Source organism: Callorhinchus milii, unplaced genomic scaffold (assembly GCF_018977255.1).
Source record: "Callorhinchus milii isolate IMCB2004 unplaced genomic scaffold, IMCB_Cmil_1.0 Scaffold5, whole genome shotgun sequence".
Classification (NCBI taxonomy): Eukaryota; Metazoa; Chordata; class Chondrichthyes; order Chimaeriformes; family Callorhinchidae; genus Callorhinchus; species Callorhinchus milii.
The window spans coordinates 18,682,048-18,701,023 of record NW_024704746.1 but is presented as its reverse complement, the minus strand read 5'-3'; the positions used below and the strand labels follow the sequence as shown (position 1 = coordinate 18,701,023).

The following is an 18,976-nucleotide window of genomic DNA, read 5'->3' as shown; positions in this document are numbered from 1 at the left end:
ACAGCCAGGGCCAGAGAGGAGCCACCCCCCCACACACTCACACACACACACACACACACACAGAGCCAGGGCCAGAGAGGAGCCCCCCACACACACACACACACACACAGCCAGGGGAGAGAGGAGCCCCCCCCCACACAGCCAGGGCCAGAGAGGAGCCCCCACACACACACACACACACACACACACAGAGAGCCAGGGCCAGAGAGGACCCTTCAATAACACCCTTATGTAGGGTTTATTATTGTTAGATAAAGGGAGTAAGCAGGTAAGCATTATCCCAAGTTTAGAGTTAGTACCAATATTTACACCACGGTATCCTTACAGTCATTGACAAAAAAACATGCATTTCACTGTTTATTCTTTGGCTACATCAGCCCATTTCACAACCTTTAAAAACAAATGGCAATAACTAACACATTTGCTTACACTAGCATTACAAAAAGTTGCCAGTTGAAAACAATCCTTGGTAACATTTTTAAAATTCCAGAGGTATCAGTGTGATCAATAAGGTAGAGTACTGCCACATCAAGAGGCAATACTCTGTTCACCCTGTGAATTCAATACATTTAAAAAAATCTGAAAACATCTACCGGCTCTACAGACAATATAAAAAATTTACACAACTTAATTTTGGTACAGACCTACAGATCAATTAGTCTCTGCAGGCATCACGTTAGGTACACAGTTGTAAGTAGCACCAAAATGCTGAGATCAAGCCTGAGTGAGTCACTGTAAAATATTGCAAATGGTTCCTGAAAACTTGTAAAATTATGGCTAATTAGTTTAACACTCAAAATTACCCACTCCCAGGGTTTAATGTTCAGTTGCATAGGGATAAAGTTTACTAGAAACACATAAGCAAAGAAATACAATAAGTAAACTTTACGGTTTGTCTGAAAATTAGGCTTAAAAGATTTAAGAGTTCACAATATAAACTAAGCTTCTAAGAGAAACTGGAACATTACTAGGAATCAGGATGCAGTTATTCCTTCCCATTCCACAAGGTACTGCACTTTGCCATCCAGAGTCACTCGACGTGCCAAGATTCGATATTTTTCACCACAGGCAAGTCTTCCTGCAGCGCCAAAATAGTTGGTTATTGACGATTTCAAATGATTTAGGTGCATGTCCTGATCATTGATGTCTATGATCTCTGGGTCTAGTCCTTCATACTGACAATCATCCTTTTCTTCATTATCATTGCCACTTTCTGAGGTCTGGGGCTGAAACGTTCTCGTCGAAGTGCGGCCTCGTCTCTTTTTTAAACGCTGCAGTGTTAATGGCCAAGATCTACCAGTGCGAGTTCTCCGTCTTGGACCAGAAAGACTAAATTAAAATGAAGATTCACAAGTTAAAAATTTAAAAGCAATTAGACCAATGTAACATTCTAAAAAAAATATAGGGTCCACAAGCATTGAAAGAATTTGATATAGGAAGACTGGAAAAGGAAAAGTCCCTTTTTTGATTTCTCAAGAAAATGAACTATCAACAAAATAGGACTCGGTATGAAATGGGCTTGAAATAGGAATACTTTCAGAAACATGAAGTACAAGGGATAATTCCTAGATGTACCAAATACAAAATAGATTTCTACAGACCAGCCTTTAATGCAGGTTGACAAAGAGGCTATGGTAAGAATGTCAATGAAGGTGGTTAGTGATGTTTTGTTTATAGTCCAAATTTTGAAAAAAATAGCATTTTACTTCAACCAAATTAGAACTCTCGTTTTGTAATAATAAACTTTTTTTCCCTGGAAGAATGCAAAAAGAGCAAACCTGTTTTGTTACTATTAATATTTGTACTTTGGCATGGCATTCTGTTAAGCACAATAAGACGAGATCTTTAAACTATTGTGGAACACATTTCTGAATCTGTCAATTAGGGATGCCTTCTTGACACTTACATCAGACACCACTTATTACAAGTTTGCAAAATAATTACCATAAGCTCTTTACTATTTTTGCTTTATTTCAATACAGGATTTGTTTTATACAGGAGACTGGAATAATTACCTGGACTGCCGAGACACACTAGTTGAGGTAGTTTCTGCAGTGCTAGCAGCACCTATGGATTCTACATCAGAGGTATTAGAAGACTGTGCAGTTTTTTCAACAAGTCTCCTAGTATATAAGCAAAGTAAGTTGTTAATAGAAGCAACTCTAATTTTATAGTATAAATAATAAAATAATAATCCTTGCATTTGATTTGGCGCTTTTCACGTCTTCTAGACGTCCCAAAGCGCTTCACAGAATATACTGTAAAGTGAATTGACTGTATATTTGTGGGTGAATGCGGCAGCCAATTGCGCAGAGCCATGTCCCACAAACAGTCATGGATTGAAAATGACCAATTTATTTTATTTTTTTTGGAGGGATTATTATTAGGCTCTGTGTGGAGTAAGGAAACTTGCCCAGGGTTTCGCCCTCTGCCTGGAATTGAACTCGGGTCTCTCACTTGCAAAGCAAGTGCTCTAACCACTGAGGTACAGGACTCCACCAATGCTTAACAGTCTTTGATATTAATTAAATAGAAAGCACTAAATAATGCAATATACCAGGAGAAATTTAATTCTTCAAGTTTGTGTTTAAAAAAAAGAAATGTTTCTTTTTTTATTAAAAATAAACAGCCTACCTTTTGGGACCTGGGAGATCCAAGGCAAGCGTATCCAGTACTGTGGATTGGTCCTGAAAATTACAGTAACTTTGGTTACTCTTCTCACTCTCCTGGAAGTTATGAAAAATATATTGCTTAAAAAAGGCAGAATAGTCATGAGAATCTATCTCGACAACATCTGCATTTCCAAGCTCATGTAAAAATATTGTTCCACTTTCATAATATAAATGTCAGTGTTATGTGAACACATTTTTTTGTAAATTGAAATACACATTCACTTGTTTGCCAACATGGTCCCAAATGTCTAGCTTGTAACATGAACCCAATATCACATTGAAATAAGAACGTCAAGGCGCTGTAGTCAGGTAAAAATATGTCACATTGTGTTGCCCTTCTTCTCATGTTAAAAGACCTCATGTCTCTCTACTTTGTGCTTTCTATGTGTACAGCAAATAGGGAAATCACTCGATTGAAAAGCCAAAGGCTCAAAACCACCATGCGTCATTCTGGTTCCCTTACTTCCAAGAGAAAATTAGAAATTGACTTAAAATAATTAAAATGCAAGTAACCTTACCACAGTTGTGTCAGAAAATCTCCGAACCTTCTTCAATTTTGTGTATTGTTCAGCCAGGTCAACTGAACATTTTTTCTTTCCTTTTTTTTCAATGCCATTGCTCAATGAACTAATGGAAGAAAATACAAACAGCAATTCAGTGACATTTAATAGTTAGTAAGCAACCTATATATCCTTGCTTGCAGAGCATGGGATGTTTAGCTCTTGATCATGCAAAAAAAAAAATGAACAGTTTTAACTAAGCAAAAACAGGATTCTAGTACTAGAATACACTTTAATATCTAATGAGAAAAATACTTTAGCTTTATACATTACACTTAATAAATTGAGTGCAGAATTTCAATTAGTTACATTTTCTTCCGGAAGTTCAAGAGTCCTTTGATACCTCCCAACATTTCTGTCGAGAAAGATCAAACTATCCCAATGGAACATTTTTTTCTATCCTTAATATCAATTACACACATCGGTTTTCAAAACAGGGACCTTCCTGGTTCAGCAACTTGAGTTTTCATGGTAAATCTCAGGGACTACCTCAAAATCATGTCAGCCATATTCATACAACTTATAATCTGATTCCTTTTTAAACATCCATCACATCAATTATCTTAAAAGATTCACAGGTCGCATTTTCAGTAAACTGTTTTTACCTTCTTATGGATACAGGGAGAACAGTAGATTTACTAGACTTCCTTCCTTTAATTTTAAATTCATGAGAAACTTCCTCGTTGCTTTCCTCAGTCTTCAAAGCAGTATTCGGAGGAATGGGAGGAACCCGAATTCGCAATCCAAACAAATGTTTCTTCTTCTTGATTTCTTTCCCAGACATAAACCTACAAATTAAAATACAATTACATTAAGTTGACACTCAAAAGATGACGCAATTACACAAACAGTTAAGGAAACAGCAGTTTGGTGTGTTCCATCAGAACATCATCGTATAAGGTAAATACGTATACGTTTCTATCTTGCCCCATTTCTTGCCTCTCCTTCAAGGCCTGTCTCAAAACCTTCCTCTTTGACTATGCCTTTAACCAGCTTCCCATCCCCACCCCAACCCCTACCCTCAACCCTTCCTGATTCCAACTACAAGCTCAGAATCAAACTGTTAACTGTTCAACACTTTAAGATGTCCTTCCGACTTGAAAAGCACCATATAAATGTAATTTGTTGTTGTAAAATAAAATTGAAGTCTAAGATGGAATTGCATCTTTTGTTGTAAAATTTCCATCAGTCTACCATGGATTTCCCCAATGTGAGGATTTTTGCTTGCAATTAAGAGAAAACCAAAATATATCAATCTGTGGAAAATTTTCATTTGCCGAATGCAACATAACTGATTCCATTATCTGAGTTAATCGGATATTCTTAATACTTACATGCACTTATTCTCATTTAGTGCTTCCAGAATATGGTCATATCGTTCGGTTTTTAGAGTATCTATAAGCTGTAAATGGCATCAGAAAGTAAAACAAATTTAATTACAATTTCATTCTTATTTGCTCCATTCTCATAGCTAATTAATTTTGACATTAGTGGGTCACAGACTAATGTAAATATAAGAACTTAGCTCTGAACTGTAACGCAAAATGTCTGCATAATTTACAGATCTCTTTTATGACAACCCATAAATGGCTTCAATCTTTGACTGACCATTGTATCCAGTATAAAAACATCTAAAATAAAAGCTATATGTGACAATACATGACCAGAAATATATATTATTCACGCATTAGACAAACTGTCCTTTGAAGATAGATGAAGTTCAAATCTTTGTATACTCACACCAGAATAAGGAGTTAGGAAATAAGTTCCAATTAAAAACCATTTGTGAACAGATTTTAAAAAAAATGATGGGGAAAATTTGTACTAAAATAATGTTTATTCAGAGATGATAAATAGTGAAGTAAAACATCCCAGAATTTCAAGCAGCACACATCTACATGTTTGATTCTTTTAGCACTGTTCTAATATAACTGTAACGAAGGTTAACTCTTATGTTAAGTTTTGTGTAACATTTTCCTTAGATCTTACCTCACCAGGTTGCAGCCTGTCCCAGTTTTCATTAATGTAAGTCATCAATTCAAGCTCTGAATCAAAATACTTCTTTTTGTGGATAACACTTAGGTTGTAAAGGCTTAAATGTGCTATGTCAACCCTACAAAAAAAATTAAAACTTTCAGCATACATCCCATGATTTTTACTCAATTATAACCCCAATAACAACTTAGAATCATGGATGGTTTCCATGTTTCATTCTTTTCCCCAAAAAGTGGAATTACGAATAAACTAATTCAAATCAACTTACCACCGCAAAGGTAGACGTTTGAGGTATTCTGGTCCAGAATTGCAAACAGAACAAATAAATAAATAGAACCTGATGGGCAAAAGAGAGAATAAAATCTTCTATACACTTTCCCCATCATTCCTTCAAAGCTGATCAGCTATCACATACACTTTTTAGAGAAGAAAATCATAAAACATGGTTGTGGCAGTCAAAGGACCTTTATTTCAATTCACATAAGTCACAAATCAATTATCAGAAAGCTAGATGTCACATACGAGGTGGACAGATTATCAGTTCTTATTCGTTTATCACAGATGGGGAGTGTTCTGGGCATATAAATTCTCACAACATTCTGTATTTGTGAAACATTTACAAATCATAGCTTGTGCTTTCTTTTGAGATCCTTTGTTGTGTAGACTACTGCTAACTGTTCCACTGCAAATATATTTCAATGCAAAGTGTAAAATTGTTTTTTGATAAACACGGATAGTAAACTAAGCTCAACTTGATGTAAAGCCTAGTATATAATTAGATCTTCATATTCATTTGCCTTCAAGGGCTAGACATGGAATGCAGATGTTGTGATAAAAGTTAATGTAGAACTCCACAATCCACTGTAGTCTTATAGAGCTTTGACAATTTAAACTTTGGATGTAGGAACAAAAAAGAATTTAGACACATTAAACAGACAGATAAGATTTACCTGTCTCCATAAAGCATAGGCTTCTGTAAGCATTGTATACAGGCTTCATGGAACCACTGTTTACATCTCCAGCACTGCAGCATTTTCAGATACCAACTAGAAAAAAAAAATTCTATGCAATATTCAAACATGTACCACAATAAAAGTATAAAAATTATCTATTAAAAGTCAGCTTTGGAAAAAAAACACCAATTTTATTTACAAAGCAATATCTTCTGAATTATTAAAAGCAAATGCTGACAACTCAGATAGCCTCCTCAAAATGCAACACCGAAAAGTAAAGCAACAATTAAATTGATAATGAGATGAAATGCAATATGGATTCCTCCATGGTGAAAAGATTATTTGTTTAAAATACTGAAATTTCAAAAGAGCTTTCCTCAAAAATAGTTAGTGATTCTTACATATTAGAACTGTGCTGTACACAATTAGAATAACGACACGATCATCTTACACTCATCGCGCAGTTTATAAACACTGACACAGGCAGGAACAAATCCTACTTTATCCTGTATGAAAAGATTAGTTGTGTAGCAGGTTGGCCTTCACTCAAGGTAGAGTACAAAGCATTATTTCAAGGCGTTTCATGCATCATTCTTCAAATGAATATTGAATCATCATATTATTTCATGTGTTTACCAACCAGCCAAAGTTTAAAACCTCTTGTCGATAATTCTGCTGGGGGAGGGTGGGGGGAGAGAAGAGGGGAAAGATTTATGGCTAAAAACAATTACCCTCACAGTCTATCTTCTTGCAAATCTGATTATGGCTCGATTCTCTTTTACTCGGTTGTCAACCAGTGGCCTACGAATTGTGACTAAGATCTCAACAACAACAACTTGCACTTATATCGCACCCTCCACACAGGGTCGCGTCTCAGAGTGCTTAACAGTGGTGGAGCCAGACTCCGAACCAGGGGGAGGTGGCCATAAGCACATTCGAACAGGAAAGTTTTCAATGGGGACTTAAAAGAGGGGAGAGAGCAGGCAGCCAATCGGAGGGATTGAGGGAGAGTGTTCCAGAGTTTTGGGGCATAGTGCCTGAAAGCACGACCTCCGATGGTGGGGCAGAGGGTGCGAGGGATGAACAGGAGGCCGATGCCAGTCGAACAGAGGTGCCAGGTGGTGGATTGGGGAGTGAGGAGGTCGGAGAGGTAGGAAGCTGCCAGGAAGTGAATGGATTTGAACACGAAAGTAAGGATCTTGAAGTCGATCATTGGGGAGTTCAAGGATAAGCAAACAATGGCATATGAAAATATTACCTCAAGGGCATCATTTAATATCTTTAATTATATTCTAAGCACTGAACAACCTTACCTATATGGGGCTTTACTGTCTCTCAACTCAACATGGAGACAAATTCCTAGTAATTGTAATTTCTAATACTAACAATATATCCTAATGAGCAATTGTATCTGGTCTATTGTTATCTCTTTAGCACATCTGGGGCAGGGTCCTGAGAGATAATGTTAATTTTATTTTTTGCAGTCAGTCAGACCAGAACTTTTAGGGCATTTTAACCGATAGATCATATTTTTAATCAATGGTGCAACATTGTAGCTAGAAAACCTTGTTTTTCCATATGTCTGATCAGATTATCCTGTTGAAGCTTAGAACACATGTCAATTCAGTTCAGATAAAAACTCGTACAACATGGGTTCCCTTCTTCCCTTCCCCCACCCCGCAGAGAAGAACTTCCTACAAGTTGTTTTGAAAGTATTTCTTACAGAGTGTAGTGTTCTCTTCCTCTTTGTGATGACAACTGAGATTACTGATATGTCTGTGCACCTGAATTGAGAAGGCTTTGAGATTGCAATAAGATCTCCTGACACATAAGAGATTTCAAAACCTCCAAAACTAATTTACCACAAAGACTTAGCATTTAACCCATCACAATCAAGGTAATCATACAATGAAGCATTGAACTTACTCCCCAGGTCCTCCACAGTAGCAGTAACATTGTTGGTGATTAGTTTTGTGGCCTAGATCCCATTGAAGGTCCTCCAATTGGTATGGTAACGTCTGCTTCATGACCTGCAGGGCTTTGGCATTTGGTCCCTTCTTAAGAGCACCACCCCTCTAGAATATAAATACAAAATTCAAATTGATTTGTATCTGCAAAATATTTAATTACATAGTTAATTGTATCTCAGTTTGAATGATTAAATTAGTTATTTGCACTTAAGTTATTTTTATCTCTTTCCTTCAAACACTTTCTATTAGTAACAATATACACACACAATGTAATGTTTTGTCCTAAACAATAGATCCCAGTTACTATTTTTAAGATTTGCTAGTTTACCAAAGTATTTGAATGGTGTTTTTCATCTCAGGCTGCTGTACGTACTTTTGTGGTTGTAGCAAAGACACATTGACGGCACAGCCATTTGGCATCTGATGCAATCACACTCGAGTCGATGTTAGGAATGTGACATTTCTGATGATAACCTGCAATTTGATAAAAAAATTCCAATAAACTAAAGTTGACAGTTTTTTAAAAAATAAATAAATAAACTTTAACATTTACCTTGTCCACACTTGTCACAAATGACCATCTCATTGGGTGCTTCCGAGTATTCCTCCTGGCATATGGTACAAACCATCTCTCCACTTCCACTGGCCCCTAATATTAAATGCAAACTAATGTTACATACAATATACTAAAAATACTGTTTCCTTTCTCTCCCCCACACTTGCCTTTATATCAAACATACCTTTGCTCATAGTTTCGATGATCTTTCCCTTCCCTCACCCCCAACCCAGTCACCCCAACTTGGGTGCCCATCCAGCACTATGACCATGCTTACGGTCACCATGCACCCGCCACCCTGCTGCCCTGGCTCAGAGTCAGGCTCCACCACTAATAAGTGCTCTGAGACGCTACCCTAAGTGGAGGGTGCTATATAAACTGCTTTGGTACGTCCTCCGAAAGTGAAAGGCTCTATATAAATATAAATTGTACTGCATGCATTTTTCATTCCAGCTCCTTGGACCCCATCCTTCCTGAATCCAACTCGGATCAAACTCTCAACTTTGGCACTGCATAAATGCAATTTGTTGACGTTGTTTATTAAAGCTATCGTTTGGTCAATCTGTATTTTGTAATTTCAGCTGCCTTTTCTTTGAAGATCACCTATCTTTCATAGGATTAAATTATAAATTGAAATTCAAGCTAAATGGTTCATAAATTCGTCTTTAGTCAGTTTACAAAGATTAAAGATGCCCAAATATTAGTTTTAAATTTTCAAACAGGTGCCTTTGCGGAGTTCATGGCTGTTAGGGTATGGAAAAGAAGAAAGAGCAGCAGAGAAATTGGAAATCGAGAGATTTTGTAACATTATCGTCCACGATACCACACCCAACAATTCAGAAAACATTCTCAATGATGGGATCACATCTCTGTGGGAAGCTAAATGTTGCATAATTCATAAGTTTACTGAATAGAAGGCTTCCACAAATATGGCACAAAAGTCTTTTTTTTTTAAAAAGTTAAATACTGTAGTTCCATTACAAATGTGTAGGAAAACATAATACTTTACACCCTGGGAGTTGGCTTGAGAGATAAACTACTGGATGAATTTGTAATATGAGAAACAAAATTCAAGCCACGTTAACCACTAAGCTGGTTGTGGGATTGTATTGTGAAACACTTGTGAAATAAGCAAGGAATAAACAACTATTTTATGACAATTTTCTCTCTATTGGGGAGGGGAGGGGTGTTTTTCAAACAAAACATACTTTTCTAGATTTTATGTCCACTTCAACTTTAATTTCTACGTCCACATAACACACAGAAAACAGTTTTACATAAGAGCCAATTGTTTAGTATATATAGAGAATTTTGAAAAACATTTACCAGTCTGTATGTCTTTCCACAAGACCCAAGACTTTGAACTGTCTTCAAAGATGACAAAGCAGCTCTCTTTCTGTTTGTTCACCTTCAATTAAAAAAAAACTTTAGTTTTTGCAGTGATAAATGTGTCCAACAAAACTAAATATCCATTTTCATTAATTCCAGTTAAATCACACAAAAAGTCAGCTACAGAGGTAATGGGGAAAGGGCAGATAAATGGGACTGAAAGAATTGCTTGAGGAATCCGACATAGACACGATGGGCTGAATTGCCTTCTGTGCCATAAATGTCAATGGTTAAGTTTTGTGAAAAAAAATAAGTTTTACAACTGGAGACTGTTCTTTACTGACTAAGCTTTACTTACTTAAAATTTACAGTGTATTCTGTGGAGCGCTTTGAGTCCAAAAGACGTGAAAGGCGCTGCATCAAATGCAAGGATTATACTATTATTTATTATTAGCATTAAAAAAAGTGACGATTGATTTTTCCATAAAGTTAAAAACTTTATTAGTTGTGTACTTCTATCATTTACAGGGCAAATGGGTATTGGGAACATTTTAAGTCTTCACAAATTTTGTTTGTAGATTTCACCGTACCAGGTTCCTTCCACAAGAGGCCCTCAGTGAGTACTCCCAGACTGAGGTAAATCATGACCGCTTGTTGGCGCTCACTTTGAATTCCACGCTTACAATGAGATTTTATCGTTAAGTACAAAATGCATATTTGCTATTAAACTGAGCATTATTTAGCCAAATAGGTATATTGTTTCCACTTGACTTTGTAGAGTTATCCATTCCACATATAAAGAATATAAATCTACAAAATACAGTCAATCCACTTCACAATGTATCCTGTGAAGCGCTTCGGGACGTCTTGACAAAGTGATAAAGCGTTATATCAAATACAAGGTTTATCATATAAACTGATCGCCTTCTGTCTTCTGAGCTTATTTACGCGCTCAGAAGTTAGTGTATTATTGATAGCAATTTTACCATGTTGATCACGCAGGATAAGAGACTGGATGAATAAGATAACTAATTTTTAACCAGGCACAAATCCACCAATTAAAGCAGTTATGTAGTACTTTAGAATACAATCAATTTACCTTTTTGACTGTTCCAAGGTAAAATAAGCCATCTGACCACCGGGCTAGGACATCTTGACCTTCCTCAAACTTGCATACAGTTTGTTTGCCTTTTGGTCCATCCCGCAATGACAGGTGAACAGAGGACACTGGTGTCTTCTGATTTCGGCGGGAGGGAGATCGTTTGTGGAGAGATGAGTTACCTGCTCCCGTCGTATCTCTGTCCATCAGGAAAATGTCATCATCAACTGGAAATAAAAACTAAAAGTCATTGAGATACTTCAACGAAGATTTACACTAAACCTTGCATTGCATTTACTTTCTAAATCACTAACCTCATGAAAAAAAAACGCCACGTGCTAAGCATAACACTTGTTGAATTTAATCATACCTTTCCAGACTACCTGAGGAACAACAACAACAAAATTATATTTGTAAAGAGCCTTTCATGTTGGGAGGATGAGCCTACAGGAAGATAGAAAAGAAAAATCATTTGAAGTTAGAAGAAAACCAAGAACAAGATATACTAATATAGAATTGCTACCCTTGTTTGCCTTCTTAAGTCAGGCAATTGTCCAGGTCTTGTTCTGAAGATACAAGGTGAATTTAACCAATATCTGTACACATTCCTATTGACCAGTCAATCTGAATCACTTCAGTGCTTTAATATTTTAAAATTGACTTTAGAACTTTTACATTCTCTGAAGTGTGTCTGTCCCGATAAGTTCCCTGAAACGGGCCTGTCCCAGAAAAAAAAACTGCTGAAAATATTCTGTGCATTAAGCACGCCTCTTTTAAGGTGATGAAAAATGCCATGATACAAGCAGATTATAGAAAAATAAACGAGTAAGATTAGTGCTCAAAATGTGCAGTTAATTTTTGTATTGAAAAAACACAGAAAATAAAGGCAATTGAGAAACCATAAGGTTTAGTTTCCCGCTAAAAATGTACAATTATACATGTGACACCCAAACATCAATTTCAAAAAGCTAATCTCAAGATTTTTGAAGTGCGAGTTAAAAAAAAATAAAAAATCGCTGTCTATTAGCCACTTCTTTCTTAGAACCGGGAAAGTATAGGAAAGAGAAAGAAACTCTTCTGAACTTTCTTTTAAAAAGTAGTCCCACTAAAGGCAGTGAGAACGTGATCCTTCTCCTCCCACCCACCCACCCACCCCTTTAGTGGGTTTATTCGGAGCTTAAGAGTTACAATTCTTTGCTATGAAGAACGCGAACACTTTCCTGTAAAATAAATGATGCAAATCTGCAATAATTAAGCGACGGGGTGAAAGAATGATTGCATGGGGGTGGGGGGGTGGGGGGGGGGGGGTATGTGTTGTGTATACACAGTGCATTGAACAAACAACCCAAATTCCAGACAGCAGAATCCACGAGAAAAGGGAGGGAGAGAGGGAGGGCTTTGACTGCATTGTGTGCCCCCATTGTGTTCAATGTTGTCAAACCGCACGTTCAGTCGGTGGGAGTACGAGATGTCACCGGGACCCACAAAGCGGCAGCTCGAGCCGTTAAACAAAGAAATAAACACCGTCGCCGCCCCCCCCCCCCCACACACACACACACCCCCTCCTCGTCCCTCCCGCGCGCAAATAAGGGCAGAAAACCACGAGCCGTTCAAAGACCTTCGCCGAAACAAAGGAATTCGGGCACAGATGAAACACCGAGTCGTTTCGAAACCGATCCCCGTTAAAAAAAAAACTTCCGACCTCGAATTAAAAACGCGCGGCAATGCGAATCTTCGTCAAGTGTACTTTAAAGGCACGGAGCGGGGGGGGAGGGAGCGGGGGGGGGGGGGCGCGGGAGTATTTTCTCAAGGGGTTGTTGGTGAGGGGCTGCTCGACGACGACTCTCGCAAAGGGAACTCATCGCAAGGCCTCGGCTCTGGGCTCTGAGCCTTCAGGCCCCGCCACGGCTTTTTTTTAAAAAAAATGAGAACAAACAAACAAAGAGTCCGCGCTCACCTCAGCCCGTCCCAGCCGTGAAATCGCTCCTTTTACATACAGACTGAGGCCGGAGCCGGTCTGTGCCGTGAGTGTCCGGGTGGGTGGTGGTGGTGGATAGGGAGGGGGGGGAGGGGAAAGGGATGCTCCTCCCGCCCTCGCCCTGTCCGTGTCCGTGGCCCTCGGCGGCCCCCCAGGAGCCCCCAACAAGTCTTTCTCCTCACGGCGGCGGCGGCGGTTACTCCAACGCCATTTTGCTTTCCCGCTACTACTGACTATGAATTGTGGGAAGAGGGCGCGCGCGCGCTCTCGCCGCCCAGTGACGGCCTGGAGGCGGGGTCCGGGCCCGGGCCGAGCGGCCGCTGTCGTGTCCGCGGGACCCGCGCAGCAGCTCCCGGGAGGGAGCGCGCGAGTAACGCAGCGCAGCGGCTTAACCCGTAAGCGACAGAAGCAGCGAGGAGGCCCTCCAGCCTGTTCCGCCATTCTGTAAGCATTCCCAACGCGGCGTACGTCAGTCCCTGTGAGTAACCCGACGCGGCGGCCTACACAGCGGCTCCCGTGAAGCATTCCCAACACAGCGGCTCCCGTGAAGCATTCCCAACACAGCGGCTCCCGTGAAGCATTCCCAACACAGCAGTGCCTGTAAAGCATTCCCAACACAGCAGCTCCTGTGAGCATTCCCAACACAGCGGCTCCCGTGAAGCATTCCCAACACAGCGGCTCCCGTGAAGCATTCCCAACACAGCGGCTCCCGTGAAGCATTCCCAACACAGCAGCTCCTGTGAGCATTCCCAACACAGCAGCTCCTGTGGAGCATTCCCAACACAGCAGCTCCTGTGAGCATTTCCAACACAGCAGCTCCTGTGAGCATTCCCAACACAGCAGCGCCTGTGAGCATTCCCAACACAGCAGCTCCTGTGGAGCATTCCCAACACAGCAGCTCCTGTGAGCATTCCCAACACAGCAGTGCCTGTGGAGCATTCCCAACACAGCAGCGCCTGTGAGCATCCCAACACAGCAGCGCCTGTAAGTATCCCAACACAGCACACAGTTCCTGTAAGCAGCACAGCAGCTCACATAAAATATAGTCAATTCACTTTACAGTGTATTCTGTGAAGCACTTTGAGACGTCTCGAAGATCTGATGAGGCGCTATATCAAATGGAAGATTATCTCCATAGATGATGCCTGACCTCCTGAGTGTTGCCAGCGCCTTCTGTTTTTGTTCAAGATAATTATTATCTCAGCACAGCATAACATAACGATTTTTATTATGAAATAGCAGCTTCTGGAGTAAGCCAGTCGGCACACCGCAACATAACAGCCACGGCAGCGCTTTACTTACATGCCTTTGCTGGAACGCAGCCCATTGTTATCTCTTGGAGCGTCTTGGACAGAATAAGTGAGTCGCTAAACTTCTTTTCTTAATGTTTGGTTCTGTGTGTTTTGTAGAAAACATGAACCACCTTTCAGACACATTAAATGTTACCAATTTATATTTTAAAAAAAGTAGCGGTCTGCAAAATTAAACGCAGATCAATAATAGTCACCTGGCACTGGGGGGTATGTATTCCTAGAGAATAAAGTATTTGCTCCACATTGCTGTTCAATATCCTACTGCATCTTTTGCTTTGAGTTGGTAACCAATTATTGTTTACGTATCATACACACACAATTGACAACAACTCTTGTCGATTTTGTTCTTTTAAAAAAAATCGAGCTGAGAACACAACGCTCGAGAATGACCTTGATCTTATTAGAAAGAGATGATATATATATATATATAAAAAAATATAAAATCCTTGCCCTGGATTTAGTGCCTTATTATTGGCCTTAAGTTGTATTTGTAGGCCAACGCAGCATCCAATTTGGACACAGCAATATTTCACAGCCATAAAATGAATGACCAATGATGAAGAGAGAGAAAAACATGGTCCAAGCTTTTAAAATTATGACTGGATTAAATTCTGTGTTGTAACTTTTATTATTCTGTGATGAGGTTGATTTAAGTTGGACTACGAATTAGATTGTTTTTTTCCCACAGAGTTGCTCTCAACAAATGTGTTGAAAAATAACTTGAGTAATGGAAGACATTAGGTGCTGGTGTCAGGAAAAGGTGTATGATCTGAAACAAAAACAAATTTGATGGTCTGAATTTAAGGCTTCCATCCACATATACATAGTTCCAGCAGATGTCACTGGTTAACAAACTTGATTGGGTAATGGCTCATTATAGCTGCACCAGACATCAAGTCTTAGCAGATATAATCAGTACCTAGTCAGTTAGCCTGGTTCAGTTATTACTTTAGTAGGTCATTGTTTAGTAGGCCATATTAAAATTTTGAACTCATAGACTTAAGTAGACTCCAGTGCATTCCCAGAGAACTGCTGCATTGTCAGAGAAGCCATCTGTCAGATGGAATGTTAGACTAAGGTCCTCTCTGCCGATTCAGGTGGGCATTTAAAAAGAGAAGGGAGTTTTTTCCCCGGGTTCTAGCCATCACTGTTCCTTGAATATAATTGGCAATTTACTTTATGGATGTTTGTGGATCATTGCTGTGTGCATATTGACTGCTTTCAGTACACATTAACTACACTTTATAGAAACTTTGGAAAGCACTTTAGGACATTGCGATATAAGTAGTGTACCAAATGTACATTATTATTATATTTTATTTACATCTCATTTTATCTTTTCTCAAATGCCATCTTCTCCAGAACCCTATTGGAAAGCCACCTAATACTCTCACTTTCCTCCCACGGACACACACAACAATTAGAATCCTTGCTTTATGTTTATCTTGATATAATGGGTGGAACTGTTCTCCATATTCACTGTCAGTGTGGGCAAGATTTGGGTCATTCTGTTGAAGACGGGGATGAGGTTCTGATCATGGCTCAGAGTGAAATAATCTGAAGTAGAATTTCAAAACTTGTAGCTTGGGTATAAGAGCTTAGTGCTAATGGCTCAAAGCTAGCTCTTCCTCTTGTCTACATGTTGGAGATAAATATTATAATTTGTTGCATAAAATTCATACTGTAAGAGAAAATAAATTGTCTGCTTTCTGGATTTGCCAATGATCGCAATTGCACAAATCTAAATTGATCACACATTTATTCACTCAGCTTACAAATGTAAAGCAGAAGGATATTCAATCCCTTGCAAAATAAAATACCCTCACAATATTTGATGCTCAGACATATTAGAAATGAATCATACTTTCATCCAACCTAAAATAAATATTAATAAAATGTAGATTCTCTTTCTTGAAATGTATTAAAATCTCAGCTCCAAACAATTTAACTCCAGAAATATCAGTAACAAGACACTTGCAAGTCAATTCCCCTTCATATGTAGTACCAGATATTTTAACAGCGTATCCATAAAAGCAACGTATTTACAATTACTCTTCATACTTTTACAACCACACAAATCAAATGTGTCTCCAGTTGTCTGAATCTGACTCATGTAAAACCATCCCTAAACATTCCTAAACTGTAATTGCAACTAAGAGCTACCACAGGAATTTATAATGTGGAAAATACAGTATTTTTTAAAAAAACTTCAGTATAATTATTTCACAATATTTTCCTATGAAATATTGTTCTGTCACTGCATCATAATAGCCATTACTTTGAAACCTATGTTAACTATTGTCTTTTTACTATGTTTTCAAAATTTAGAGGGTCTGCAGGGAATAATAACTGCAGGAACTGACATTTGACATTGTAGAAATATCCCAGAAGATTTTCAAATATAAATCAAACTGTTCAAGAACGTGGACTGCATGCAAAATTCACAGTTGCCATAGTTTCTTTTTGAATTAGAGCTTTTTTGTCTTTGTTTAAAAACATCCAAATAAGGAAATAGAGTGTCAGGAAGCATGGATGTGAATCCTTACAATTTGTAACACAGGAGATTTGATCAGTGCTGTATGCACCAAAGTGAACCCATTTGTGGATTGAGAGTTTTTGTTGGTTCATAAAAATATCTTGCAACATTCATTGTGTTATTGTATCTTTTATGAAATTTTCAAAGAATGCAAAGTGTTTGCCGGTGTTTGCTTTGGCAGAAAATTAATTTAAAATAGGCAGTTTACATTTGGGGAGCTTTTGATTACAATTATTGACCATTTCAATTACACAACCTCTTTAATAATGAAGCAAATTGCAGATATTTGTTTGTAATTTTCAGATATTTGTACTCTAAGGCAATGAAGTCAAAGTATTAAGCTTCTTTCAATAGGAGATGGATGAAGCAAATTCATGGCTGCGTGTATTTTCCAAAGGATCACATTCTGTAACATTCAGAAGGCTTACTCGAACACTTTTGTTTATGTGGCATTTGCCAGAAGGCAAAGGAGAACTGAATGAACAAATCTCAATGTGGTAACATTTGTGTCAGGATATTCTAATAATGGCAATATTAAGTTAAAAAAAAACAATTGTATAATGGATTTACAATAGGCATTTGCTTTCAGAGTACTAGCACACAAGATTAGGTTCAATTGGTGTCAATATATATGTTATCTCAGACAAGATGAATATGTACATTATCAACTGATCCAACAGCGTATATAATTTGAGTGACCATACAAGTGTTACGATAGAAAAAGATGGAAAGAACAAGTTTCTTATGTTGTTTGAAAACATATTCACCTGCAGTCAAAACTTAGGATATGTTAGGATATATTTGTGCGTTTCGCCCACAAATGTAGTCAATTCACTTTACAGTATATTCTGTGAAGCGCTTTGAGACGTCTAGAAGACGTGAAAAGCAGTATATCAAATGCAAAGATTATTATTATTATATGTACCAGATAATGTTATGGTTTGAAAACAACATTTTGTGCCACTTAAGCATTCACTTGTTGTCACTGGGTCAACGCAGGCAGTAAGACCTTCAAGAATGATAGATCATGTAACAAAATGTACATCTGCTGTTTTTAAATTCAGCATAGTTAATATTTGAAAGGTTTTACAGCTTCTAAAATCTGAAGAACCATGGTTACAGAATTTATTCTGCAGTCAAACGATCTGCTGGAAAGATCTGCACAATTACATGCCAGCCAGGCTATAAACCATTATCATTTTCTTCTTGATTAGACAGCTCAATCCAGGACTACAGGGGGGAATTGTATAAGACAGCGTGGTTGGATATACCCCCGGCTCCCATTGCACTGCAGCACAACTCGTCGCACATTTGCAGCGCTGCTCACAGCACGTTATAATGACGGATTTATTACATTGCATTAAGAGCCAAAGTAAGGCTGTTGACGTGTAAACATTTAGAGCTCAGATCTCCATCCTTTGCAGCGCAGCTCCCTGTCAATCCCAACTTGGCTCACGGCACAGCTTTGTAAACATTGCACCTCGGTTCTCAACGCATGAAATCAGTGGTCGTCGTGCACTGTGGCATCACCCGTGCAAACAGCGGAATGGGACCATCAGCTGCTATTTGGGCTTTCCATTGGCAATAACTACCAGCATCAACTCTCCTGTGGTTCAGAATTCCCTCCTCCATATCCTTATCGAAGACTTATATTTAAATATTTCCTACTCTCTGGACAAATCCATCTTCTGCATTGAACCGAGCTTCATTTCATTTTTTAATGATAATAATAATTAAAAAAAAAGAAGCCTGGGAACATTGCAAACGAAAGCGTGAGCGAGTTACCAATTGGGAATTTCGGTCGGCGAAACCGGCTCCATTGGCTGTGGTCTCCGCAGCAACTCCTCTGGGCTGCGCTGCCCCTTTAAGGAGAAGGGAGAGGGGGAGAGACACACAGGGAGAGGGGGAGACAGACACACAGGGAGAGGGGGAGACAGACACACAGGGAGAGGGGGAGACAGACACACAGGGAGAGGGGGAGACAGACACACAGGGAGAGACACACAGGGAGAGGG

The 18,976-nt window shown here is 38.8% G+C and overlaps 1 protein-coding gene and 1 long non-coding RNA gene across 7 annotated transcripts; one reads left to right on the top strand and one right to left on the bottom strand.

Moving 5' to 3' along the window:
* Positions 1-344: 344 nt before the first annotated feature.
* mtf2 (metal response element binding transcription factor 2) lies at positions 345-13,349 on the bottom strand. Of its 3 annotated transcripts, XM_042335412.1 has the most exons (16): positions 13,092-13,331; positions 11,449-11,517; positions 11,135-11,361; positions 10,033-10,114; positions 8,704-8,799; positions 8,524-8,624; positions 8,107-8,255; positions 6,178-6,273; positions 5,496-5,564; positions 5,222-5,345; positions 4,567-4,634; positions 3,838-4,020; positions 3,191-3,299; positions 2,635-2,726; positions 2,016-2,123; positions 345-1,329 (listed from the first exon to the last, which is right to left on the bottom strand). In XM_042335412.1, exons 3-16 carry the CDS (start codon positions 11,339-11,341, stop codon positions 975-977), a joined length of 1,839 nt encoding a protein of 612 aa, XP_042191346.1. In that variant the 5' UTR covers positions 11,342-11,361; positions 11,449-11,517; positions 13,092-13,331; the 3' UTR covers positions 345-974. The 3 variants fall into 3 exon arrangements, with proteins under 3 accessions (XP_042191346.1, XP_042191345.1, XP_042191347.1); XM_042335411.1 differs by lacking the exon at positions 11,449-11,517 and having other exon boundaries at positions 13,092-13,349; XM_042335413.1 differs by lacking the exon at positions 11,449-11,517 and having other exon boundaries at positions 2,635-2,687.
* A 55-nt stretch (positions 13,350-13,404) lies between these two features.
* LOC103174658 lies at positions 13,405-17,072 on the top strand. Of its 4 annotated transcripts, none has more exons than XR_487367.2 (3): positions 13,405-13,556; positions 14,355-14,471; positions 16,754-17,072. It is a non-coding gene; the product is annotated as an uncharacterized LOC103174658 (long non-coding RNA). The 4 variants fall into 4 exon arrangements; XR_487365.2 differs by having other exon boundaries at positions 14,352-14,471; XR_487368.2 differs by having other exon boundaries at positions 13,405-13,590.
* Positions 17,073-18,976: the final 1,904 nt, after the last annotated feature.

What these genes read in the sequence shown, in the direction of transcription:
- mtf2 (XM_042335411.1), bottom strand. Translation starts at nt 11,341, where the DNA reads ATGGACAGAGATACGACGGGAGCAGGTAACTCATCTCTCCACAAACGA. An exon ending in ACAGGCTGCAACCTGGTGAG is followed by an intron (nt 4,635 to 5,221) that starts GTAAGATCTAAG and finishes TGCCATTTACAG; the next exon opens with CTTATAGATACTCTAAAAAC. An exon ending in CTAAATGAGAATAAGTGCAT is followed by an intron (nt 4,021 to 4,566) that starts GTAAGTATTAAG and finishes TTTAATTTGTAG; the next exon opens with GTTTATGTCTGGGAAAGAAA.